General features: G+C 40.8%; 3 protein-coding genes and 1 pseudogene across 3 annotated transcripts; all 4 read right to left on the reverse strand.

The window, feature by feature from the left end:
* Window positions 1-8,735: 8,735 nt before the first annotated feature.
* On the reverse strand, window positions 8,736-9,659 carry LOC121921003 (taste receptor type 2 member 8-like). Its single transcript, XM_042448414.1, has one exon. The coding sequence runs from the start codon at window positions 9,657-9,659 to the stop codon at window positions 8,736-8,738; it is 924 nt and encodes a 307-aa protein (XP_042304348.1).
* Window positions 9,660-13,111: 3,452 nt separating this feature from the next.
* On the reverse strand, window positions 13,112-14,038 carry LOC121921126 (annotated as a pseudogene).
* A 492-nt stretch (window positions 14,039-14,530) lies between these two features.
* On the reverse strand, window positions 14,531-15,463 carry LOC121920951 (taste receptor type 2 member 8-like). The gene has a single exon (XM_042448293.1). The coding sequence runs from the start codon at window positions 15,461-15,463 to the stop codon at window positions 14,531-14,533; it is 933 nt and encodes a 310-aa protein (XP_042304227.1).
* Window positions 15,464-17,269: 1,806 nt separating this feature from the next.
* LOC121920589 (taste receptor type 2 member 104-like) lies at window positions 17,270-18,190 on the reverse strand. The gene has a single exon (XM_042447713.1). It carries the CDS (start codon window positions 18,188-18,190, stop codon window positions 17,270-17,272), a length of 921 nt encoding a protein of 306 aa, XP_042303647.1.
* Between the last annotated feature and the right edge of the window lie 9,070 nt (window positions 18,191-27,260).

The raw sequence follows: 27,260 nt of genomic DNA on the forward strand, positions 1-27,260 counted from the left end.
ATAAAATATTTTTGCATGTAATGATTCACCCTATTATATGGCTTATGTTGATTATGATATGTATAATCATATGGTTATTGTATTTAATTAAGCAAGTGACAGGATTTCAAAGGGACTGTGAAAAATTGAAAGCAGAAATGTAGCTAGTACAAAGTAATCAATAAAAAGGTGATTCCAAATGAGATATTTGGTATGAAGAGGAAGTACAGTGGACACTTGTTATACGCTGGGGTTTGGTTCCAAGATCCCCCGTGTATAACAAAATCCGTGTATGCTCAAGTCCCATTAAGTATAATGACATAGCAAAATGGTGTCCCTTATAAAAAATGGAAAATCAAGGTAAATTTATACTTTTTTGTAACATTTTCAAACTGTGTATGCTTAAATCCGTGTATAAAAAATCCGTGTATAAGAAGGGCCGACTGTATATGTAAGGAATGAGTGGGAACCCTGAACAAAATGAGGGAGAGTGCAGTGCATGATAAAATGGTGATTTGGCACACAACAGGGAAAATGAAAGAATACAAATTACTCAAATTTTACTTTTCAACCGTTCCTTCTCTATAACTGTGCCCTCTCGACCCTTGCCCTTCTTGGTTGACCGCTCAGGGAGGAGATGTCATAAAATCCGCACTTCATCTAATAATAAATGCATCTCTTTGGGAAGGTATAGTTCCTTCATCTTTGAAACAGGCAATAGTAAAGCCTCTTTTGAAGAAACCTTCTCTTGATCCCCTATCAATGCGTAATTATAGACCGGTCTCCTTATTACCATTCCTGGGCAAGGTGATCGAGAGGGCAGTCGCCTTTCAGCTCCAAGCTGTCTTGGATGAAGCCAATTATCTGGACCCATTTCAAACTGGCTTCAGGGCGGGTTACGGAGTTGAGACTGCCATGGTCGCCTTAGTCGATGACCTCCGTCTGGCCACTGACAGGGGAAGTGTAAACCTGTTGGTGCTCTTGGACATCTCAGCGGCCTTCGATACCATTGACCATGGTATCCTTCGGGAATGCCTGAGAGAACTGGGTATCGGGGGCACTGCGCTCCAGTGGCTCCGGTCCTACCTCTCAGGGAGATTCCAGATGGTGAGGCTGGGGGACTGTTGCTCTCATAAAAGAGAGCTTACATCGGGCATCCCTCAGGGCGCCATTCTGTCCCCCATGCTGTTTAACATTTACATGAAGCCGCTGGGAAAGATCATCCAGAACCATGGAACACGGTGTTATCAGTATGCTGATGACACCCAGATCTATCTCTCCATGTCTCCGACTGATATAGTGACTAAGGCTGGCACCTCTCCTCTGGATGCCTGCCTGGGGTCAGTAATGGGCTGGATGAGGGAAAACAAACTCAAGCTGAATCCAGAGAAAACGGAGGTACTCATGATAGGTGCTCCGAATCCAGATAGGGAAATTTGCCATCCTGTCCTGGACGGGGTTACACTTCCCCTAAAGGACAAAGTTTGCAGTTTGGGAGTACTCCTGGACCCATCTCTACAGTTATCATCTCAAGTAGATGCGATGGCCAGGAGTGCTTGGTACCAGCTTCAGCTGATATGCCAACTGCATCCCTGTCTGGATCGAAAGGACCTAGAAACTGTAGTACAGTCGGCCCTTCTTATACACGGATTTTTTATACACGGATTTAAGCATACACGGTTTGAAAATGTTCCAAAAAAGTATAAATTTACCTTAATGTTCCATTTTTTATTAGGGACACCATTTTGCTATGTCATTATACTTAATGGGACTTGAGCATACATGGATTTTGTTATACACGGGGGATCTTGGAACCAAACCCCAGCGTATAACAAGGATCCACTGTACATGCACTGGTAACCTCTCATTTAGATTTCTGTAATGCGCTCTACATGGGGCTACCTTTGTACCAGGTTCGGAAGCTTCAGTTGATTCAAAATGCTGCAGCCAGATTGGTCACAGGTACATCTAGGTCGGATCACATAACACCCGTGTTAAAATCCCTCCACTGGCTGCCAATTCACTTCCGGTCCCAGTACAAAGTGTTGGTCATTACCTTTAAAGCCCTACATGGCTTGGGCCCGAGTTACTTGAGGGAACGCCTCTCCCTACACAATCTGCCCCGCACCCTTAGAACAACGGGGAAATTGCTACTCAAACACCCTAAGGTGAGACTGGCAAAAACCCATCAAAGAGCTTATACAGCAATAGCGCCTACTCTTTGGAACACACTCCCGGAAGAGATCCGCTTTAGCGGTACATTGCAAGCCTTTAAAAAGGCATTGAAAACCTATCTCTTCCAGCAAGCATACCCTCCCGACTCACTGTAGAGAAACTATCCCCCAATTAGATTAAGATATTTTGATAGTTTATAGTTGTTTTTAGATAATTTTATTGAATAGTTGTAATTGAAACTGGATGTTTTTAACTGTTTTTATATTGCATGTCATGGTTTTAGTAGATGTGAAATGCTTTGCTCTCGAGGAAAAGCGGTATAAAAATAAACAGATTATTATTATTATTATTATTATCATCATCATCATCATCATCATCATCATTATTATTATTATTATTATAAAATCCCCTCTGGGATTAAAGTTAAGATGAGATGTTTTTTACAGAAGTTGATAAAATTCGTATACAAAAAAGAGTTAATATACAGATAAGCAGAGAAAAATTTTCCAGGACTCCAGGTTTTGGAAGTCTTTATTTTAATCTTTTCTTTTTTTCTTGTAGGTATTGTATTTTCTATACTTATTGTGAAAGATTTAATTGTAACTGACAAGATTGTGCTTATGAATGCTCTATTCAATGTGTGCAATATGTTTTTTTCCTTTATACGTAAAACTTATTATATTTCCTAATAAACAATTTATTTTTAAAAAAATTTTAAAAGAAATTTTCCTGGTTGTAGATTTTTTTAATTGAAAAAATAAATTTCATCTTCCAAACAGATCTTAAGTATCGACCATATATAAAATTTGATAAAGGATTTAAAAGTACATATCTCACTTAAGCAAGATTGATAATTTATTTAAGACAAAGGCCCTGTACAAACGGGCAGGAAGAGGTGGTGAGACACTGCCCCTTTCTGCCCCGGATCAGTGCTGTGGCAAATGCACACCATGGCAACAATCCAGCCTCCACAGAGCACAAAAAGGAGCCAGTTTTTCCAGCTCCGTTTTGTGCCTGCGAAGCAGCGCCATAGCTGCCGGATGGCTTGATCACGCCCCTTAGGTTACTACGCCAAAGGGACTTCATCATTGCGCATGCTGTATGAATGAAGCACACTAAGATGGTGCCTGGGCAGTGCAGGGAAGGCTGTGAACATGGGGACACTCATCCCTCACTCCGCCTGCAGGACGGAGCTTTTTGCCCAACTGGACTGGACCTAAATTAATTTATTTTGAAATCACAAAAATACCTAAGTTAAATATATCATACATTCTAATTTTTCAATACAACCATGAACTCATAGGACTTTATCACACGGAGACGGGAAGAAGGAAGAAAAAGGCAAAATCCCAGGCTATTGCACAATCACAAGTCAGATTTTCAGATGACGTTGCGCTGAATCAGATATTATCCCAAGAAAAGCCAGGAATGAAAAGAGAAAAAACTATTCAAAGGATATCCCGTGAATAGCCTTCCCAATATCGCAACTGAAGCATGATTGGCAGTGTCTGAAAGCTATTTGCACTTCAGTTGCGGTACTGGTGAAGACACCCAGGCATTTTAAAGGGACAGTAAATGTGAACTTGGCCTCAGTCATGATCGGGTCATTTAGGGGGAGGGCTAAAAATCAGAGGGTGGGCAATGGGCAGAACATGTCTCCCCTCTCTCGTGGCTTCTTTTTTTAAAAAAATATTTGATAGATTATGCAAATGCTACATGCTCCAGGGAAGGAATCCTCTCAGCTCCCTCTCTAGGCCCCTGGCTCCTACCCACCGTCTTATCCTCTGCTAATGGAATACTGAAATTCGTAGCCAGCTTATGAAAAAGCATGGCAGTTTACCACAGTTCTAGGTACTGAAAAACCATCCAGATATTGAATCGAGAAATGTACTGCACACGAGATTGCATACTGATCATGTCTTGGGGTAAAAAAGGTGATGAATCAATCCAAATTTCCCTGGGGCACCCCCTTGGCACCTCTCCCAATTGTGACACTCTCAGAATGGCACTTTGAGGTTTTGAAAATGTCCTGCATTCCTCTTCAATGTTTGTAGCAACTATCTTAGGTAACTCCTTAGCAGATTTCATTTTTATTGCAATCCAGGCCCCTCCCTGATGTATGCTGCAGCCAATTTGTCTGGTTAACAGGCCAGCAGGGGCAGTATTATTTCAAGGCATACCAAGGTATATGGCAAGCCACCGATCCCCACTTGCCTGGCCAACTACAATACTTAGAATTATAGAGTTGGAAGAGACCACAAAGGCCATCCAGTCTAACCCCTTGTGACATGCAGGAACTCACACTCAAAGCACTCCCTGTGACAGATGGCCATCCAGCTTCTGTTTAAAGACCTCCAAAGAAGGAGACTCCACCACTCTCTGAGGGAGAGTATTCCACTGACAAGCTTTTCTTCTCCTGGGAGATTGGTGCCACTGGAGTGGGACGCAGCCTCCTTCCTGCTGCTGACTTTGAAGGTGGGTCGTCCAACCTAAAAGGCAACCTAGTGAGAGGCCTGAGATAGCTTTCGCAGCCATGCTCCTATTTACAGCAGGTGCACTGGCACTTCCACTTGTTAAATTCCCATCCCATCAGTCTGTATCTTATTCCTACCAATTCACCAAAATGATCTGAAATTCTCACCCCTTCCCCAATGTGGGGCCCAACAATAGCCAACTACAGTTTATCATACAAAAGTTCCTGTATAGCCCCTGTGTTCTGCAAAGCACTCTTGCAGAATCCTATTCCATACTCCACGGCAGCTGCACCTCCCTCATGTGCACGTTCCCAGATGATTAGAGATGAGCCAGACTCTTCCTGGGTAAGCTACTTGGACTAGTCCCCCCAAAAATGTGTATAGAATTACAAACATAATAATTGTAATTACTCAGGGTCATTACTTTTCTTACTCCTAACATGCACTGAGATTAAAGAAAAACTCTGGCTACTCTTTCAGAAATAAAGGGAGATGATTCTTCAAGGCAGTAGGAAGGAATATTTAGGAAAGACCTTCCAGAAAAAGCTGTTAAGAGAGGAGAGATTAACTATTTTATGCCATTATTATTCAAAACGCTGTTGCAGAAGAACATTTTCAACTTTTCCCAGTACTCCTGCTCCTCACAAGCATTTTCACTCATTAGCGAATGACACCCTCATCACATTCTAGGGTTGCCTCGGGGTGGAGAGCCCACATGCCCCGCAACCCTAGCACGTGACAATGGCATCATTGCTGTGTGGCACCATATAGATGGTGTACATAGTGATGACATCACTGCTGTGCTACTTCCAAATGCTGCTTGCGGTAGCACAAAAAGGAACCACTTTTTAGTGCTCCTTTTTTGCTGCATAGCAGCGCAACACAATTTGGTTGCTGTGGCGCTGCTGCGCAGCAACAAAAGGCGGCCCCCAGCCTGCACTTTCGGGCCCGTCTGTTCTGGGCCCTTGATTAATTAAATCAACCTTTTAATAATACTAACAGTAACAAAGAGCATAATGTATAACAAGGTTAGGCACAAGTAATTTGTGCAATTCTCTGCCTCAGGTGCCAGGATCTCACCAATCTTTGCTATTGTGTATCTTTGCCATTTTCTGATCTGTCTCAGAAAGCAAAATATTCTGGACTGGTCCTGATGTGGCACCTAGAACACTAGACATCAGAAAACTCCATCTACACTACATGCCAGAAAAAGCATTGACGGGAAAGAGGAAAATGGGACCACCCGAACTTACTGGCCCAGCCCGTTTGCTGGGGCAGGGGAGGGCCCTTTAGGGCGAAGTTCCTGGTGGCGCAGGTGGCTTGGATCCCACACAGCGACAGCGGTCTCTCTGGGGAGAAGTGCACCAGTGGGCAGGCCCACACAGAGCATCCCATTGGGTGCTCGGGACACTTCCGGGGACTCCAACTCCCAGGATTCTTGGGAGCGGAGCAGAAGTGGACCCCACTGGCTGGGGGCTGCTGTCCTGGGATTGGCCGGGAGGCCCAGGAGGGCAGCATCTCTTGGTCTCCTGGCCTGTCATTGGCCACAGGGCCTATCTAGGGATCGACACCATTTTTGAACCTGGCTTCCTACCCTCCCTCCCATGCTTTAGGGTCGATGAAGCGCTGTTACAACTTTCTAAGGAGAGGTAGCATAGGTCTGGGATCTTATGGGCATGGTTTCCTGTGCTACAGAGTACTGGATCAGAAGTCCTTCAGGGATCTGGGGGTACTGAGGGAGAGTGATGTTACCAATGCAGGGGCAACATCGATTCAGTGTTCCCCAGTGAGAAGGGTGGAAAATGTGCATATGCACATATCCGGCTGGGCGTGGTAGCACACATTAGGTCGGTTACCCCTCTGTCATCCCAAGGCCTGGCCATGGCCAGGCGATTCGGTTCATTGATCAACACAGGTTGGTGAAGGACAGGTCCAAACCTTATGCTTTTTGGGCCAACCCTCCCCCTGTTTTATGTACTCAATAAAGTTGTGGCCTTTTCTGCCAATTGGGTATCCTGTCTTCATTCTTCTCCTCCTCTTCCCCCATCCCCAGCAATCATATTTCTTGAGGGCAGCTATGTCAGTCTGTTAAAGTCAAAACAATAACATCTGGATTCAAAACCAAAGCATGCATCTCCCCCTTGGCAGGCTTAATCCTCAGGTACAAACATGTTTCATTTTCTTTTCCTGTTTCATTAACTGATATAAGTTTTTCTTTTTTTTAATAAACTTTATTAGGGTAATATTTAAAAAAACATATATCACAAAACAGGAAAAACAGGAAATTGATACAAACAAATATTCAAATACCTATCTACCTACAAACCTATATACTACAAATAATATAAAATATATAGACCTTAAGACATCACACAGAAAGAGCTTTCTGAGCTCTGTTTTGATATTTCAATTATTAACTTATTCTCCAAGTGCCTATAAGTTATTAAGTCTCTATTAAATCCCCACAATCTTAACTAAACTACTCAAGTGAGTAAATATAAACCTTCCTGAATCATTCAGTACTGCAAAGTATAATATTATAGCATTAAATTAAAAGAGCAGTTAAATAATAACCTTCTTGCCTGTTTCTTTATACAGGAAGTCTATCAGCAGTTTCCAGTTTTCTTTGTGTTCATGGCAAGAATATTATCTCAACAAACAGGTACGTTTATCTATTTCAATGCATTCTATAAGTTTATCATACCATTCATTTATATCAGGATATTCTCTGCCTTTCCTTTTATGTACATATACAATCCAAGCTGTTACAGTCAAATAAAATAAAATCTTCCCATATTTATTTTTCTAATGTCTCATTATTGACCTTACTTAATAAATAAAACTTAGTGTCCATATTTATTTTGCAATTAAGTATATTTCTAACTGAACTATGAATTTCTCGCCAGTATCTTTTTTGCTACTCTACAGCACCACCACATTTGGTGGAACAAACCAATTTGTTTCAAGCATTTACAGCATGTATTGCTGGTTCCTTTAAACATTTTTGCCAATCTAACCAGTGTCAAATACCATCTACTATACATTTTATGTACATTTTCTTTTACGTCGTAATTTAAAGAATAGTTTAGCCTCTTGCTCCGCAATTTCTCCCACTGGTCTAACAATATTTTGTTTGAGTTCCTGGGATCATTTTACCATACAACCCTTGATGGTTTCTTGTTCTGAGTCCCATTTCAAAAAAAGTTATTGGACAAAGATATTTTATGGGGGTTTTTTGCAAATAAAATATTCTCAAACTCTTGTTCTGCCTTTCCAACACTCAGGGTATTGTTATATTTAATAAATCTTTGTCTTAATTGCCTATGTAGAAACCATCCAGAACAATATCCTTCATCTTCCAGTTCCTCTTGAGTTTTAGTCCTCTTTTTTTTTTTTTTTTTTTTTATTTTCACCCATTTTGATCAGTTCTTGGTATGTTAGCCATTTATCCTCACACATCATCTCTCTTTTATGGAAAGCTTCATTGGGTAAAGTCCAATTAGGTATCTGTCTAATATCTTTGGTTTATACTTTAACCAAACTCTCATCAAAGCCTAAGAAAATGATTAACAAAATCAAAGATATGCATGCAACCCAAATCTATTATCAACTCTTTCTAAATTTAATAATCTTTTGTTTTGGAGTTTAATGCACTCTAACAACCAGTCAAAGTAGCATGCTTCATAATAGATATTCAGATTGGGTAACTGCTAACTGATTTAAGTTTTTCAAACAAAGCTAAAAACAGTGACTGAGCCAATGAGTATTATCTATTTTTGATGCCATGGCAATTATTCATTCAACTTCTTGTGTTAGAGTCATTTACATGTGGAGGTATCTGAATGAATGATTACAGAATTACCAGACTGCATCTGGGATTTAAGAGGAGTCTTTCAACACATCCCAGGAACAGAGGTGTGTGGAAGGGGTAGCCTATGATTCTCGTTCAAGCATCTATCCTGCATTTTCAAGGCAATCCAAAGATGAAGATGGATGGATTATCCACATTCTTTTTTGATGGTTAGCAGTCTCCCCATTTCAGAAGTTTACTCTTGAGGACACACACACACAAACACACAGTGCGTATCAGCTGCCCTTTTCTCCTCTTTATGAAGCTCTTTGTCTGATATTCAGAATGTGAGCAGCCATTTCTTTCAATTTAGGATTGGTCAGTATTAATATGATGGCGTGTGCACAAGGAAAGGTAGCTGCCAAGAGGTCCAAAACTTGTTTTGCAGTAGTTCCATACTTCACAACTTTACTTACAAATAATATCATGCTACTGAAATATAGAAAGTAGAAGAAGACATAACACAGCAATAGCATTATGACATTGATATGGACCTGAGTGCTGAGGTCTTTATCACCAACACCACTCTTCTTCAAATTTCTTGTGTGTTTCCATAGTGAGGCAAGTAAAATAATTGATGCAGTTATGCTTATGGTGAAATTTATGGAAGTATAAGTGAGCTGCAGAGGAAGAAAAATATAGAGAGGTTTGTGTAAATCCCCTCTTGGGTTGGCCCATCCTGGTGGAGTCAATGTTAAATTGTCCCACTTTTTGTGTCCAAAATATTCAACCAGTGGAAGAAGAAAGAAGATACTGGAAATGACCATTGACCATCCAAGTAGTCTGGGTGCAAGCATGTTGATTCTTTGCTTTAGCCAATGGAAGACACGGTTAGCAAAGTTAGTGACCTTCACACAGTAGAAAACACTTAGCCATGTGGCAGACCAGAGGCTGAGCATGTTGAAAAAGATCCAGACAATATAAAGATATGCCTGTTTAGAAGACCAGGTCTCAGAGGAGATGAGATACAGAAGACCACTCACTGAAGAATGCAGTTCCATCACAAATCTGGATGTAGTCAAACTAATCAAGAGGACATCACAGGACAACATCTTTCTGTTTCGAAGCCATTGATGCCCCTCTACAACTGTGATAAATCCATTTCCCAAAAGGGAAGCTATTCTTACAGTTTCTGTAATGATGGTTATGAGTATATCCACTGGAGACTTTGAGCTGATCATTTTCTTTTAAAATTTAAAAAAAAAAACGAGAGGATATCCTTATGTGTGATTTGCCTGGTTTATCTGTGATGTTTGGCAGAGGAAACTCTGCTACCTGGAGCTTTTTATATAGACAGTTTGTGATATGGAAAGCAATGCAAATTTTAGGAGGGTTCTGTTACTAATGAGATAAGCATCTCATTGAGCTTGTTTTCTTTGGCATGTGCTTAGTGTGCCTTTCTGATGTCTAGTGTAGATGGAATTTGTAGTGTTCTAGGTGTCACATCAGGACAAGCCCAAGATATTTGCTGAAGAGCAGCTTATAGACTGACAGCAACCTGTAGCAAAGAAGAGCAGCTTATAAACTGACAGCAACCTGACCAAAGCAGAATAGAGTGATATCGTTACTTCCCTTGATCAGCAAAAGCACCAACTAAAAGGTGGGATATTGAGGCATCTGATTCACTCTCTGCCTAGATAGCGTTTTTAAGCCAAACAATTACAAAGTCAATAAAGTTCTACATGGAATGCTGGGTCCACCATTTTTGTATTGCCTTCAGTACATCCAAAGGACTGCCACTTTAAATAAACTCCCTTGCTTTTGACATTGATGTCTATCCCTTTTCTGATACCGGGAGGTAAAATCATATGACAGTGATGTATTTAAGTTTTTTATTCCAAGTCTTAAGTCAAATCTCAAGTCGAGCCTCAAATCTTACTCAGTATTACAAAGAATGTAGTAGTAATCCAAGACAATAGCCTTTCTTTTGTTGTTGTTGTATGCCTTCAAGTCATTTCTGATTTATGGCAACTCTAAGATGATCTTAACAAAATGAATTTCAACAGGGAGAAATGTACAGTACTCCACTTAGGGAGAAAAAAAAATCAAAATCACAGATAAAGGATGGGGAACACTTGACTTGACAACAGTACATGTGAAAGTGATCTAGGAGGCCTAGTAGACAACAAGTTCAGCATGAGTCAACAGTGTGAAGATGCAACTAAAAAGGCCAATTCAATTCTAGGCTGCATCAGTAGAAGTGTCTAGATCAAGGGAAGTAACGATATCACTCTATTCTGCTTTGGTCAGGCCTCACCAGTTCTGAGCACCACAATTCAAAAAGGATGTTGAAAAGTTGCAGCATGTCCAAAGGAGGGCAACCAAAATGGTGAAAGGTCTGGAAACCATTAAGTCCTAAGAGGAGTGACTTAGGGAGCTGGGTGCATTTAAACTGGAGAAGAAAATGTTTGTGATAGCCCTGCTTAAATATTTGAAGAGATGCCATATTGAGGCTGGAGCAAGCTTGTTTTCTGCTACTCCAGAGAATAGGACTCAAAGCAATGGGTGCAAACTACAGGAAAAGATATTCCACCTCAACATTAGGGAGAACCTCCTGACAGTAAGAGCACGCACACGCAAGAATGGAAAACACTCCTTTGGAGTGTGGTAGAGTCTCCTTCTTTGAAGGTTTTAAACAGAGGCTGGATGGCCATCTGTCGGGTGTGCTTTGATTGTGATTTCCTGCATGGTAGGTTGGACTGGGTGGCCCTTGAGGTCTCTTCCAACTCTGTGATTCTATGATTCAACAATTCTATCACAGTGTCTTTCTCTAGCTACTTTCCTCCTCTTTTTTTCTGCCAGTACCTCCAACTTCCAACCTCTGCTTCTCTCTTTCCTTCTCCACAGCCCAAGCCACCTTGTTAGCTCCTTGCCAGTATCTCTCCCTTCTCCTAACTACCTGGCTCCAGCTGACAGACCCTTTCTTATATAATTTTTGGGAGGTGGGGAAGGAAGGAGAGGGAGAGGAATGGAATCTGCCAGAGGTTTGAAATGAAGCTGTTGTCGTGACAAATGAAGGCAACATCAAGGCTTTAACTGGACTGTGGTTAGAGATGTCAGTGTGCATGTGTATGCATGTCTTTGTAGATGAGTGGAACATAGAGGATATTCAGACTTTTTTAGTGCATCAAAGGCACGTTACAGAGTGCCCAAGAAGGGCGCTCTGCCGCCACCACCGCTTGCTACGTCCGGGAACCGCAGCGGCCAAACCGCGCGGTTCCCAGGCGCAGCAAGAAAGAAGTGCCAAAATGGCGCTTCTTTCTGCGACCCGGAAGTGGCGCCATGAGGCGCTATTCGCGCACCCGCAGCGTCACTTCCGCCGTGCGACATCCGGACGCTACATGTCCCAATGTCAAAATGGCGGCCCCCGTGTGGACAGGCGCCGCCATTTTGTACGGACTCAGTCCGTATTAGGGTTGAGGGGTGTCCGGTGCCCCTTCTCAATCCTAACACGCCCCTTCCTAACCCTAATACGCCCCTTCGGGCATCAGTAACGCGCCTAAGTAAATAATCTCTCTCACTCATTCTGGTTTTGTTGTTCACACTAAAATTTTGGATTAGAAACACATCTCTGCACATCTCTGAGAGTTCTGTTGCTCGCATGTGTCAGCACTGCAAAGAAAGATGGATTGATGATGTGGATGTATTGGAAGCCCGTTCAAGGCATGAAGAGTTTTATCCCAGTTAATCCCAGATCTATTTGCATTGGTGATTCATACAGCAATGTGAATCTTTTAGAAAAACTGGGGGGGGGGGGCGACCCAAGATCAATTATCCCAGATTAAGCAGGTTTTTGGCAGCCTCCCCCCCCAAAAAAAAACACCTTAATCAGTTGCATTCATAATGCATTTCAACAATAAAATCATCCCGCATTTGTATTTTTTTCCTACTTTTAAATTCGTGTTTTTTAGTGGGATTTGTCTAGTGCGAAAAGGCTCCATTACCTTTTCACAATGACACCCCTGGGCTAGATGGCATTTGTTGTGTAAAGGGCTGGCAGGATGGTGGCAGCCTCCCCCACTCACTCACACAGAAGTGTATGGTCAATTACACACTTAATAATTGTAATTATCAGAGTCATTACTTTTTTTAATCTTGATCTGCATTGAAATTAAAGAAAAACTCTGGCCACTCCTTCAGAGATTAAAAGAGATTGATCTTCAAGGCAGAAGGAAGCAATATTTAGGAAACAGTTTCCAGAAAAAGCTGTTAAGAGAGGAGACATTAACCATTCTTTGCAATTATACAAAACACTGTGCAGAAGAACATTGTCAACTTTTCCCAGTAATCCTACATAATAGAAAGTGAATGAGCCAATAAGTATTATATATTTTTCCATGCCTTGGCAATTATTCCATTTGCTTACTTGTGTTAGAGTCATTTACATATGGAGATAACTGAATAAATGATTACAGGTTTACAGGAATGGTGTGTTGAAGAGGTGCTTTCAAAACACCCCAGGAACAGAGCCCATGGAAAGATCTATCCTGCATTTTGAAAATAGTCGAGAGATCAAGATGAATGGATTTTCCCATTTTTTTTTCTTGATAGTTAGCAGTCCCCCCATTCTAAAAGCTTACACATGTGGGCACACGCACACAAAGAGTGCATGTCTGCTGCCCTTTCTTCTTCTTTATGAAGCTCTTTGTCTGATATTCAGAATGTGAGCAGCCATTTCTTTCAGTTTGGGATTGGTCACTATTAATATGATGGAGTGTACACAAGGAAAGGTAGCTGCCAAGATGTTCAAAACTTGTTTTGCAGTAGTTCCAAACTTTACAACTGTACTTACATATATTATTATGCTACTGAAATATAGAAAGTAGAAGAAGACATAACACAGCAATAGCATTATGACATTGATATGGACCTGAGTGCTGAGGTCTTTATCACCAACACCACTCTTCTTCAAATTTCTTGTGTGTTTCTATAGTGAGGCAAGCAAAAGAATGGATGCAGTTATGCTTATGGTGAAATTTATGGAAGTATATGTGAACTGCAGAGGAAGAAAAATAAGGAATGCTTTGTATGCAACCTCACTTGGGGTGGCACATGCTGGTGGAGTCCCTGTTAGATTGCCCCAATTTTTGTGTCCAAAATATTCAACCAGTGGAAGAGAAAAGAAGATACTGGAAATGACGATTGTCCATCCAAGTAATCTGGGTGCAAGCATGTTGATTCTTTGCTTTAGCCAATGGAAGACATGGTTGGCGAAGTTAGTGACCTTCACACAGTAGAAAACACTTAGCCATGTGGCAGACCAGAGGCTGAGCATGTTGAAAAAGATCCAGACAATATAAAGATCCGCCTGTTTATAAGAACAGGTCTCAGAGGAGATGAGATACAGAAGACCACTCACTGAAGAATGCAGTTCCATCACAAATCTGGATGTACTCAAACTAATCAAGAGGACATCACAGATCAACGTCTTTCTGTTTCGAAGCCACTGATGCCCCTCTGCAACTGTGATAAATCCATTTCCCAAAAGGGAAGCTATGCATACAGTTCCTGTAATGATGGTTATGAATATATCCACTGGAGACTTTGAGCTGATAACCATTTTTGACATTTTCTTTTAAAAGAAAAAAAACCGAGAGGATATCCTTGTGTGTGATTTGCCTGGTTTATCTGTGATATTTGGCAGAGGAAACTCTGCTACCTGGAGCTTTTTATATAGACAGATTGTGATATGGAAAGCAATGCAAATTTTAGGAGGATTATGTTATTAATGAGATAAGCATCTCATTGAGCTTGTTTTCTTTGGCATGTGCTTAGTGTGCCTTTCTGATGTCTAGTGTAGATGGAATTTGTAGTGTTCTAGGTGTCACATCAGGACCATTCCTACATATTTTGCTGAAAAGCAGCTTATAGACTGACAGCATCCTGTCTATCCTGCATTTTCAAGTTAGTCCAGAGATCAAGATTTTCCAAATTATTTCTTGATAGTTAGTAGTCTTCCCCTTTTAAAAGCTGTGTCTTGAGGACACAGACATGTGGGAGTGCGCGTGCGCACACACACAAAGAGTGCATGTAATCTACCCCTTCCTCTTCTTTATGAAGCTCTTTGTCTGATATTCAGAACGTGAGCAGCCATTTCTTTCAGTTTGGGATTGGTCAATATTAATATGATGGAGTGTGCACAAGGAAATGTAGTTGCCAAGATGTCCACAACTAGTCTTTCAGTACCTTCAAACTTGACAACATCACTTGCAATAATTGTTATACTAACCAAATATACAAGATAGAAGAAGACATAAAACAACATTGGTATTATGACATTGATATGGACATGAGTCCTCGCATCTTTACCCCCAACACCACTCTTCCTCAGATTCTTTGTGTGCTTCCAGAGTGAGGTGAGCAAAAGAGTGCATGCAGGTATACTTATGCTGAAATTTATGGAAGAGAACATGACATACAAAGGAAGATAATTAACGAATCTGCTATTATATATCTCACTTTGGTTTGCTCTTCCAGGCAGAGGTTCTGTTAGATTGCCCTGCTTTTGGTATCCAAGATATTCCACCACTGAAGGAAGAGAGAGGATACTGGAAATAACTACTGACATTCCAAGCAGTCTGGGTGCAAGCATGTTGATTCTTGGCTTCAGCCAGAGGAAGACATGGTTGGCAAAGTTAGTTACCTTGATGCAATAAAAAACACTTAGCCATGTGGCACACCACAGGCTAGCCAGGTTGGAAAACATCCAGATAACATTTAAAACTTGCTGTCTGGAAGAACCTGCATGTGTCTCTGGGGAGATGAGATAGAGAAGAATGTTCACTGAAGACGACAGCTGCATAACAAATCTGGATGTGCTCAAACTAGTCAAGAGGACGTCACAAGGCAACATCTTTTTGTGTCGAAGCCACTGGTGCCCCTGCACAATTGTGATAAATCCATTTCCTAAAAGGGAAACTGTGTATACAATTCCTATAAAGATCCAAACAAGTATATCAAGTGGAGACGTTGAGTTGCTGCCCATTATTGTCACTTTCCAGAAGAAAAGGCTTGAGATTGCGTATCTGTGTGTGATTTGCCTGGTTTTGCTACGATGTCTGGCAATGAAAACATTTCTATTTAGGGCTTTTTAAGGAGAAAAGTCATACTATGGAAAGCAATGCAAATCTCAGGAGCATTCTGTTATTAATGATCCAGTCAAATGTCGTTGGGGACTCAATGAATAGACACCACTTTGACAGCTGGGAGTTCATTGGAAAGTTCTCTTAAATCACCTTCTTAAGTGTATGGCAGATCCTCCTCTCCCCCTCCCTGGAGGTTTCTCTGGGATGCCGAAGAAGATGCTGAAATCATTTTAAAATTGTCTCATGTTTTTAGGCCCAGGATCCTTTATTTGAGCCTCTTTCCTGCTTTAAAGACCCTCTCGCTTCCACTGACAGCATAACAGACTTTATACTTGACACACAAATGGACAATGGGGCAGTTTGGTCATGTAAGGGGCAGTGACCTCTGCTTAGGTCGGGCTGGTTTTTCCAATGTCAGCAGGACGGTGAATGTGCTCCTAAATTTAGACCAGATTTTAGGGAGCTAGCCATGGTTCTGGACTTTTGGGGGGTGGGGGTTATGGTCAAGCACGTTGGATATTTTCTTTAAAGTCTGGACTGAATCCCAAATTGGGTTCACAGTATTACTACTACTGCTACTGCTGCTACTGCTGCTACTATTACTACTACTACTGTTGTTCCCTGAAGATCAGGATGCTGGTGAGTGATGTTTACAGTGCTCTCTTGGTTGCAGGGCATGTGTAGAACAGGAGCTGTAAAGACCCCTGGGGAAGGAGGGGAGTCCTGTCATTGCCACCTGTCTCAAAGTACCCGAAGAAAACTGAAGAAAGATTATTTACTAGGTACATGGAAGTAATAAGCACTGTATACTAATATAGCCCAAGACGAAGCTTTAACTATCATGTATTCCACTTTAGAGAGGAGGGAAGTTAAACATAGTTATAAGAAACATTGCTATTTAATAGAAAACATTTCAAGATGTTAGATCTTGTAGCATCTTTGAGACTTACTGAAAGAAAGAAATTGGCAGCATGAACTTTCGCAGACTTCAGTATACTTCAGCAAATGCATCTAAGGAAGTAGCCTGAAGTGAACCTATCCTGGGGTTTTCTTGGCAAGATTGGTTCAGAGGAGGTTTGCCACTGCATTCCCCTGAGGTTGACAGCATGTGACTTGCCCAAGGTCACAGAATGGGTTTCATGGCCAAGCAAGAATGAAACCCTGGTCTTCAGAGTCGAAATCTAATGCTCAAACCACTATGCCACACTGGCTCTCCAGTTGGCATTTAAAACAATTGCCAGGATCCTCTGTCCTCACTTCTTTTTGTCTCAGCAGCCATGATTGAAGGGTGAGCCAGGAGCCTTGCCATCCCACGCCACCTTTACTCTTGCCGGGATTGTTGTTTGTTTTTATTGGCAGAGAGGGGGAAAGTCTGCAAAGTTATGTTTCGTAAGCCTAAATAAATAAATAAATAAATAACTTTACTATGCCATTTGCTGGTCTTTCTCGAGGAGATCAATGTCTTGTGCTGCTTCTGGGGCAGAACGTATATTTCTATATAGGAATGTATCTTGGGGAATATTTAGGATTTGCATTCTTGATATTTATACCCACTCTGTATGTGTCTGTGTGTGTGTGTGGAGAGGAATGTGCACACACACACATGCGCGCACACACACAGACACCCCGTTGTCGTCATTGTCATCAGCATCAGCATCTCTTTTCTTGGATGCATACCTGAAGCCTTTTTCTCTTCTTTAAGAAGTTTATCTCCTGGCTTTCAGAACCCGAGCAACCTCTTCTTTCAGTTTTGGGCTGGTTAGTATTAATACAATGGAGTGCACAGAAGGAAATGTAGATTGCAAAATGTCAGAAACCATTCGTTTAATTCCTCCCATATTACAAGAATTTCCAGCATTCATTATTATACCAATGAAATGTATAAGGTAGAAAAGCAGTGATAATAACAGCAGCTTCATGACACCAACATGGACCTGATGGTTGAGATCCTTAGCACAAATGCCACTTTTTTTCAGATTCCTTGTGTGCCTCCACAGAGAAGTGAGCAAAAGAACAGATGTAGTTATGTTTATGGCAAAATGTGTAATAGTGAAAAATAGCTGTTGGGGAAGAAAAGCAAGCATAAGGTTTCCGCAAGCTTCATTTTGGCTGGCTTTCCTTGGTAGATTCTCAGTCACATTGCACATTTTGTGTTGAAAATAACTGAAGCCTGAAGGAAGAGTGTAGATCAAGGAAGCTATTATTAACCCTCCAAGGAATCTAGGTATGAGTATATTGATCCTTGGCTTCAGCCAGAGGAATAGGAAATTGTTAAAGTTGGTGACCTTCACACAGTAGAAAAAATTGAGACACGTGACACTCGAGAAGCTGACTATGTTGAAGAAGATCAAGATAAAGATGATATCTTCATCTCGATAACTATGAAGAGAGGCCTCTGGAGAGATGAAATACAGCACATAGGTCACTACAACAGTTAACTGCAAGAAAAATCTGGAAGTATTCAAACTAAACAAGAGAAAATCACAAGGGACTATCTTCTTGTTCTGAAGCCATCGGTGCCCAATCACAATTATGATAAATCCACTTCCTAATAGGACAACAATGGATAGAATTCCAAAAACAGTTAAAGTGAAGATAAAGAGCGGAAAATTTAAGTTGCTAACCATTATTGTTATTTTATGTGAGAAATGTCTGAATGGAAGTATCCTAGTGTGATTCTCCTGGATTCTATCTAATGTCTGGAGGAAACAGCTCTGTAGCTTGGGCTTTTTAAATAGCCAGATCATGCTACAAGGAGGGATGCAAATTTTAGGAAGACTGTGTCAAATGACCCAGCCAAGAGCAATCATTTGTCTATCAAGTAAATATTTTATATAAAACTTTCAAATAATCAGGTCTGTTTGACTGACCAACACCCACTGACTCCCTGACATCTCATAAGTGCTTGGGTACTTCCAAATGAAAAAAATATGAAACTTGCCACTGCCACCCTCCCTTGTTGTTAGAAGAATCTGAAAATGGTACAACTGTACATCAAAGGCCAAACCACCGGAGGTCCTTTACACTGGTGTTTAACAGGGGAAGCCGACAGTCTTGTTTCAGTGCCTCCTTAAGACTTCTCAGTATGGACACTGAGGGGCCTGTTGCAGTCACTTTCAACACCTGTGGGATGTTTGTCTTCTTGTCTAGGGATGTGGGGAACTTTGCCTGCACCAAGTGCAAGTTGGCAGCCCTCTTGGAAGAGAAAGTCCAGCAGCTGGAGGCCCAGGTAGCTACACTTCAGCATCTTAGGGAGCAAGAGGTTTTCCTGACCAGAATGGACCTAAGGGTCTTCAATGGGAAACACCATGTATTAAAAAAAGTTATCTTTATCAGACTTGCATTTTCAGCAAACATTTCTTTGACTTTTGTAGATCTTAGTTAGTTTCCCCAGTGTTAAATGCCATTGGAAAACATTTTATACCAATTTTCCCTTAATTTATAATTCAAAACAAATTTATGTTCTTAGTCCAAATTTTTTCCCATTTATCTAAATGTAAGATATGACCAATATTCTGGGCCCATTTAATCATGTTCTCACAATTTTATTCTTCTTCCATATCATATTTTAGCAATAGCTTATCTTGACATATTATTCTGTCAAATGCAGACAATTTGCATTTTTCCAGTTCTTCTCTCATTTTTAATCTGATTTTACTACCTTCTCTTGTTAAACAGAGAAGGTAGTAAAATCAGATTAAAAACAAGAGAAGAACTTTATATATTGCCCAATCCCTTTCTTTGATCATTTCTCTTCTCATATATAGCTCCAAAAACCCATTCTGGAAGCTTTTTACATATTTTTGCTTTATATTTCATCCAGATCCTTAGCAAGGTGTGTCTGATATAATGATTCTTAAATCCTTTCCTGTCCTTCACCTTACTATAGCAGAGATAGGTGTTCATCCATAAACTAGATCTGCATCTAATAATTGTAACAGCTTTCTTCTTTTTAAATTTATCCAATCTTTTATCCAGTTCAAACAACAAGCATAAAAATAGAGTTTTAAATTAGTGAAACTAAGACCACCTCTTTCTTTTGCACCTCGTAATGCTTTAAACCAAATTCTTGGTTTCTTTCCCTCCCAAATGAAGCTTGATATACCTATATTCCACAATTTAAATTGTTATGTATTATAGGGGTCAGTCACACTATGAAATAACCCGGTGTGGAAACCGGTTGCAGTTTGCCGGGGGGGGGGACCAAAGAGCCCATTTAAAGTGGTGCATTTGGCACTGGATCCCTTAGCATTTTTTTTAAGAACCAGAACAATCCGCATCTCTGATAGTGTGAAGGTGCATCCATTTTGATCTGGAACAGTGGTGAATAGAAACTTCAGACTGGATTTAAATGTCATGGAGAGATTCACTGCCTTAAAACATAATGAGAATGGTAAATCGATTTTGAATCAATTCACAGATGTGAATCTCTCCATACAAAAAAATGCATAAGTGTGACTGACCCCATAGGTAGTGTTTGAAATAAAAAATAAAAACTTAGGTACCACATTCATCTGAATGACTGCAATCCTACCAAGTAGTGATCGTTTGAAGTTTTTCCCACTTAATGAGATCTTGTTCATTTTCCCCCCCATGGATGTAATTACAACATACGCAAACCAGACAGTGCAAAATTCCAGTACCATGACGCTTCGAGGACATTACAAGATAGAAAGATGACGTTGTGTAAAAATCTGTCCCCTGGATGCACAAGAATGGTGGCGACAATACATTTCCTTAACATTTTTTCCCTCATGTGATAATCTTCATTCATACATTCACACTGATCCCGTCATACTGTCAGTGAGGTGGAATTGCATTAACTCATTCTTCCATTAATACAAAATGAAAGGCAAGAACAGGACAATTCCACTTCACCGATGGGACAATGACAAGATCAGCATGATGTCGTATGAAAGTCTTTTGTGCGATCACAGTCAATCACAGTTTAATGACGGGATACTGACAGAATAAGAGTGATACCATATGAAAATCTTCCCACAATCTTGCTATAAGAACAGGAAAAGGACAGGACAAGGATGTTTCATTCCCTGTGTGATAATCTCCTCTATCTCTCAGAGCCAAAAAACAAAACACTCTACATAGACTCCTGCTGCACCAAAGAGATGCAAAACTTTCCCTTCAGTTTTCTATTATAAATGACAGAGCCATGGACTATTTTTCAGTATCTGCAAGGGCACATAATTAAAATTTGCATCATGAAGCCCTTTCTTTTCATTTATCACAGTCCATGAAACTTAGTACTGAGGGACTTTATCAAGGGCTTTTCAGTCAGAACTGGGTGAAAAATGCATTTTACACATACAGTGGGTACTTGGTGTCTGCTGTGATTTGGGACCAGGATTCCCCATGGATATGAAACTCCGTACTCAAACACAAATCCCATTAAATACCATGGTACAGTAAAATGACTGTGTGGTATCCAATGGAATGGCATCTGAGTGGGAAGAGGGACTAATTAAAGATTGCAAGCAGTGTGTTTGTGTGATGATGTATGCATGGTGTGAGGAAAATAAAAAAATAATGATGTCCCATGGGGCAGACAGCACATGGTGTTTGGTCCACCCTGGGAATAGGCTGGAAAGACATTGGAGTTTCAATCCACTTTCAAAAAATGCAGGATTGAGTGCTTTTTCCTGCCTGTCTGTTCTGACCCTTTGATTCTACAATTCTATCTAAACCTGTTGAAAACTCTCATCCCACTTGCAGCCCACAAAGTAATTCTTAGGGGATTATCACACAGGAGGCTTATCGTGGATTAAACACTGGCAAACGCTCCAGAAGTACGATGGTGTGACAGCCAGTCACACTTCTGATTTGTCATTGAAGCATCCCCTCGCCTCTCCCATCCTCAAAGTGTTTGCAAAGAAGCCATTTCTTCAATAACGGGAACTTCTGTTATGAAGAAATGGCTGCTCCGCAAATGCTTTGCTCACGGGAGAAGAGAGGGGACACTTTCATGACACTTCAGAAGCGCAACCGGCTATCACACTTTTGTGCTTCTGGAGAATTTTACTGGCATTTTAACCACGGTAAGATCATGTGTGATAATCTCCCTCCTCACTTGCACTTGGCAGATAGCTGAAGTTAAATCAGCTTTCCTATTTTACAGTAGCTTGCTCCTAAGATTGACTTCAAAAAGAATGTTTTACCACGTAACCAAGAATACCACAAACATGAACTTACTAATTGCATCAACAAGGGCCTTCACTAATCTGGAAGTATTTCCAGATATGCCCTTTAGGTTTGTCCCATCAAAGATCTCTATTAGAGCATCCTATAAAATATCAACATGGCATCTCAGTGATTTCAAAGCATAGCTTTGACTCTCCCTTCTTGTTTCATTCAATGGCGTCCCCTCTCTTCTCCCGTGAGCAAAGCATTTGCAGAGCAGCCATTTCTTCATAATGGAAGTTCCCGTTATTGAAGAAATGGCTTCTTCGCGAACACTTTGAGGGTGAGAGACGGGATGCTTCAATGACGAATCAGAAGCGTGACTGGCTGTCACACTATCGTACTTCTGGAGTGTTATGCCTAAATCTGGTACATGGCTATTTAGAATTTTCCAATACTGCATCAATGTAGAGAAATCATAATAGTTCTGTTGAACCAAACTGAAGAAACTAGTTGTTTCCTGGCAATACTTAGTAGCATAATTGACTACCAAATTAGGCTCTCTTTTGTATACCATTTTCTTTGCCCTTCATGACTATGATCATGAATATTTGACCAAATAAATCCTCAACTGGTAAGCCCATTTCTCATGTTGTCCGAGAAAAGTTTCTGTCATAAAGGCACCTGTAGTCTACTAGATCAATTCCACAAGATTCGGGAAATCAAAGAGAAATTTAAACCAAGGGTGGGGATAATCTCCTACCACAAAGGGAACATAATATATGACCAAGATGAAATAAAAAGCAAAGCAGAGCTATATAGAAGAGCTATATAAAAAGTGTGAAAGGCTGAAAAACACATGGGAAGAAGAAACTTATAAAGATGAACCCCAAATTCTAGAAAGCAAAGTGAAAGCCTCACACAAAGCAGTTGGGAAGAATAAATCACCAGGAACAGATGACATATCGATAGAACTGTTGCAATCCAAAGAATAAACTGCAATTCCAACTAAAATCTGCCAACAAATACGGAAAACAAAACAGTGTCCCACAGATTGGAAAATATCAATGTACATTCCAATGCACAATAGGAGACACAAAAGACTGCAGTAACTACAGACCTTTGCACTAATTTCCCACACGAGCAAAGTTATGTTCAAAATTTTGTAGAAAAGACTAATACAATATATGGAATGAGAAATCTGAGAAATGCAAGTGGTTTCAGAAAAGGAAGAGGCACGAGAGATCACATTGCAAACATACAATGGATAACAGAACACATCAGGGAATTCCCAAAGGAAATTTACATGTGCTTAATGGACCACAAAAAACCTATGGAACAGTCTCAAAGAAATGGGAGTACCACCATTGTCCTGATACATAACCTGTACTCAGGACAAGAGGCTGCTGTCAGAAATGAGTACAGAGAAACAGAATGGCTCCCAATTGGAAAAGGGGTCAGACAAGGCTGCATACTATCACTTTTTTAATTCAAACTGTTTGCAGAAAATATCATACACAGAGCAGACAGACCCAGAAGGAAGAGGAATGAAGATCAGAGGTAAGAGAATTAACAAGCTAAGATACATAAACAACATAATTCTACTAACAGAAGCCAACAAATAGTGATGTGACGATCATTCGTCATGGTTTACAAAAGACACAAATTGGTGATTTCTCAGCTCCTTTAACTGTTTTATGTATGAGCCGAGGTGTGAGAATTTTCACATAATTCACTTGCAAATGAAGTAAAGAGGTGGAAAATTCCTTTTGAAGTTTGTTGTTCTAAAGGTTTATTTTTTGTGACATCATTGCAATAAAATTGCAGATTGCAAGGGGTGTTCATTTTCACACTCAAGTCGATACAAAACTGTCTTGCCACTGAGGTGTTGAATTTGTGTGTTGCTGTTGTTTTTTCAATTACTGAACTCAAATTTTTCAAAGCTCAAACAGAAAATGTCACATAAGGGAGGGTGGGGTGGGGGGAGGTAGCTTCGTATAGTTTCTGAGGGAGATAGAGTGAAGAAGACAAACTGGGATCAGTTTTGATAACAAGTCCTATACCTGAAAGGAGGATTATGGAAGCTGTAGTCCATAACTTTTCCAAGCTCTAATTCTCTTTCTTTCTCTCTTCAGTGCATATTATAATACCCTGAACTCAAGGGAGTTATGGAGTCCAGCTATTTTTGGACTGCAAATTCCAGCAACCACTAGCTGGGGTAGCCAATGCTGAGGAATGTGAGGAGCTGCAGTCCAACAACAGCCAAATCTTGGAAGCTATGTAGGGTTAGTCAGAGCTGATTAGTACTTGGATAGACTAGCAGTGATGGTGAACCTTTTCGAGGCTGAGTGCCCAAACTGCAACCCAAAACCCACTTATTTATTGCAAAGTGCCATTTTCCTCTGGCTTTCTAGTAACAAACTCTGGCAAACTCTGTGTTGGGATGATGGCACATGTGCCCACAGAGAGGGCTGTGAGTGCCACCTCTGGCACGCATACCATAGGTTCGCCATCACTGGACTAAGGCCCTGTACAGACTGGCACAAAGCTCCGGCCTAGTGTCGATTTTAGGGCTCAGAAGAGCGGAGTGTCCGCATGCTCCCAAGCCCTACCGCACGTCCGGATGCCGTTATGGCTCACCTCCATCCACACGGGGGCCGCCATGATGATGTACGTGCAGCAAAGCGTCCAAATGGCACAGTGCCTAACTGAAGTCATCGTTGCGCATGAGAGCAGCAATGGTACCTCGTTCGCAGCACAAAAAGAACCAAACCCACATGGAGGCCATTTGGTTGGTGTGGCCTCCATGTGGGGCAAAAAATAGCAGATGCGGGCCACTGAATACTAGCTTTCAGAGGGAGGAACTGGGAAAATCACCTTTGCGGATGTTCGCTCTCTTCTATGTCCTGCTAATGTGCAGTAACAGAAACAAAACTGTAGGCCCTCTAGGCATATAGCACTGTCTGATGAAAGCACTCTCAACAGTAGCTAAAAGTAGCAGAGTATGGAAGAACCAGTTCAGTTTTAAGTATTGACAATGCATTGACCACAAACTCACAGACAAGCTCTTGGAGGGTCTTTATCTTGTTGCAATATATACAGATATGCACAAACAAAACTATAGTATATAGTGGGTGTTTTGGGCTATGTGACCATATTCTAGAAGAGTTTATTCCTGACTTTTGCCAGCATCTGTGGCTGGCATTTTCAGAGAATGTTGGCATAGAAGAGAGCTGGATATATAACTACTAATGGGGCTTGAGCATACGCGTTTCTTCCCTTATGCAAGGGGGTCCGGAACAGATCCCCTGCGTAAGAGAAGGGCAAACTGCAAAAGACGTTTAACAGTGGTTTACTGGTGCCTCCTTCTGTGCACTGCTAATGAGAGTAGTACTGTGCCACTGTTATTGTTTTTGAGAGATTCTCTGTCACGTTCACTGATACACAGACACACACACGCACACACTGTTAGATTGAGTGGTTTTCCTATTCACTTTCCCCCTCTACTATTCAGATTGTTCCTCTGTCAGGCCATGTGCCATCCAGCCTCTGGCCTCACAGAACTAACCTAACCCAAGGTGCTCCAGGCATCACTTTTTGGCTTCTAGACTCCATTCCTGTACATGATCCTCAGGAAGAGAGATTGGCTAACCCTAAGTAGAATCATAGAGTTGGAAGAGACCTCAAGGGACATCCATTTCAACTTCTGATAAGCAGAACCACACAAAGTACCCCCGATAGGTCTGACCAAACTTTCACCTGATGAGCAAAAGATTGTTATAGCATATGCAAATTCACTTGTTTTTGTTTATACTTATGAAAGACACAGACTCAACAATACAAAACAAATACAGTGAATGTTGTAACAGAACCTCTCCAGATTTTGCATTGTTGCTGATTTGAGCATGTAAGAAAATATTCCCCAGATTTTTCCTCCTTGTCTGATAAATCGTCATGTGAGATATATTCAACAACTTTTCCATAACATTTTCCATAGCAAAACATTAAATGAAATTGAGTTCTATTATAGAATCATAGAATCCTAGAGTTGGAAGAGACTACAAGGGCCATCCAGTCCAACCCCATTCTGCCATACAGGAACTCTCAATCAAAGCGTACCTGACAAATGACCATCCAGCCTCTGTTTAAAGACCTCTAAGGAAGGAGACTCCACTACACTTTGAGGAAGGAGTGTGTTCCACTGTCAAACAGCCCTTACTGTCAAGAAGTTCCTGCTAATGTTGAGGTGGAATCTTTTTTCCTGTAGCTTGCATCCACATTTGCATCAAATATTTAAACAGGGCTATCATATCACTACTTAACCTTCTCTTCTCCAGACTAAATATCCTCAGCTCCCTAAGTTGTTCCTCACAGGGCACGGTTTCCAGACCTTTCACTATTTAAGTTGCATTCGTTTGGACACACTCCAGTTTCTCAATGTCCTTTTTGAACTGTGGTGCCCAGGACTGGACACAATATTCCAGGTGGGGTCTGACCAAAGCAGAATAAAGAGGTACTATTACTTCCCTTAATCTAGAGGTCATTTTGAATCTTGATCCTGTCCTCTGGAGTATTAGCTATTCTCCTAATTTGGTGTCGTCTGCAAATTTGATAAGTATGCCCCCAATTCTGTCATCCAAGTCATTGATAAAGATGTTGAATAACATTGTCCCCAGGACAAAGCCCTGTGGGACCCCACTGGTCACTTCTCTCCAGGATGAAAAGGAGCCATTGTTGAGCAGCCTTTGGGTTTGGCCAGTCAACCAATTACAAATCCATGTAGCAGTTGCCTTGTCTAGCCCACATTTTACAAGCTTGTTTGCAAGAATATCATAGGGAACCTTGTCAAAGGCCATACTGAAATCCTCAGTCTGCTGGGAATTCTCCTGTTCTTCAGGGATTCTCAAAGATTATTGCCAGTGGTTCCAATATTACATTTGCCATTTGTTTTGGATGCAGTTCATCTGGTCCTTCGTCCTTTTCTATCTGATGCATGTTTTTGTCCATTTTAAATCTTTCTAAAATTTCTCTGTAAAAAAACCAGTTGCACTTGTATCCTTCTTCCAATAGTTCTTCCATTGTTTTCATTATATATGTGTCTTTTACCATCTTTAATAATTCATCGTATTTTATCCAATCATTTTGTTTCATTCTCTCTCCTCTAAAGAATGCCTTATTTATGCCTTGATGTCCATTTTGGTATTTTCTGTACCAATCGTGGTTCATATTTTTGCCAAATTCTTAACAAGGATTTTCTTATAGAGTGGTTGTTGAATTTTTTGTGTATTTTAATGTTGTCGTAGATCAAATATGCGTGCCAACCAAATGCTATATCAGATCCTTCTAATTGTAATAATCTTTCATCTGTAATTTGGACCCATTCTTTAATCCAATCGAAACAGCAAGCATGGTAATACATTTTTAAATTTGGTATTCCTAATCCCCCTTTTACTTTTTTTATCTTGCAAGATTCTCATATTGACCTTGAGTTTTCTTTTATTCCAGATAAATGCTGGAATTTCTCTTTCCAGTCTTTAAAAGGACTATCATTGTCTCTGTATA

This window comes from Sceloporus undulatus, chromosome 2 (genome assembly GCF_019175285.1).
Source record: "Sceloporus undulatus isolate JIND9_A2432 ecotype Alabama chromosome 2, SceUnd_v1.1, whole genome shotgun sequence".
Taxonomy (NCBI): domain Eukaryota; kingdom Metazoa; phylum Chordata; class Lepidosauria; order Squamata; family Phrynosomatidae; genus Sceloporus; species Sceloporus undulatus.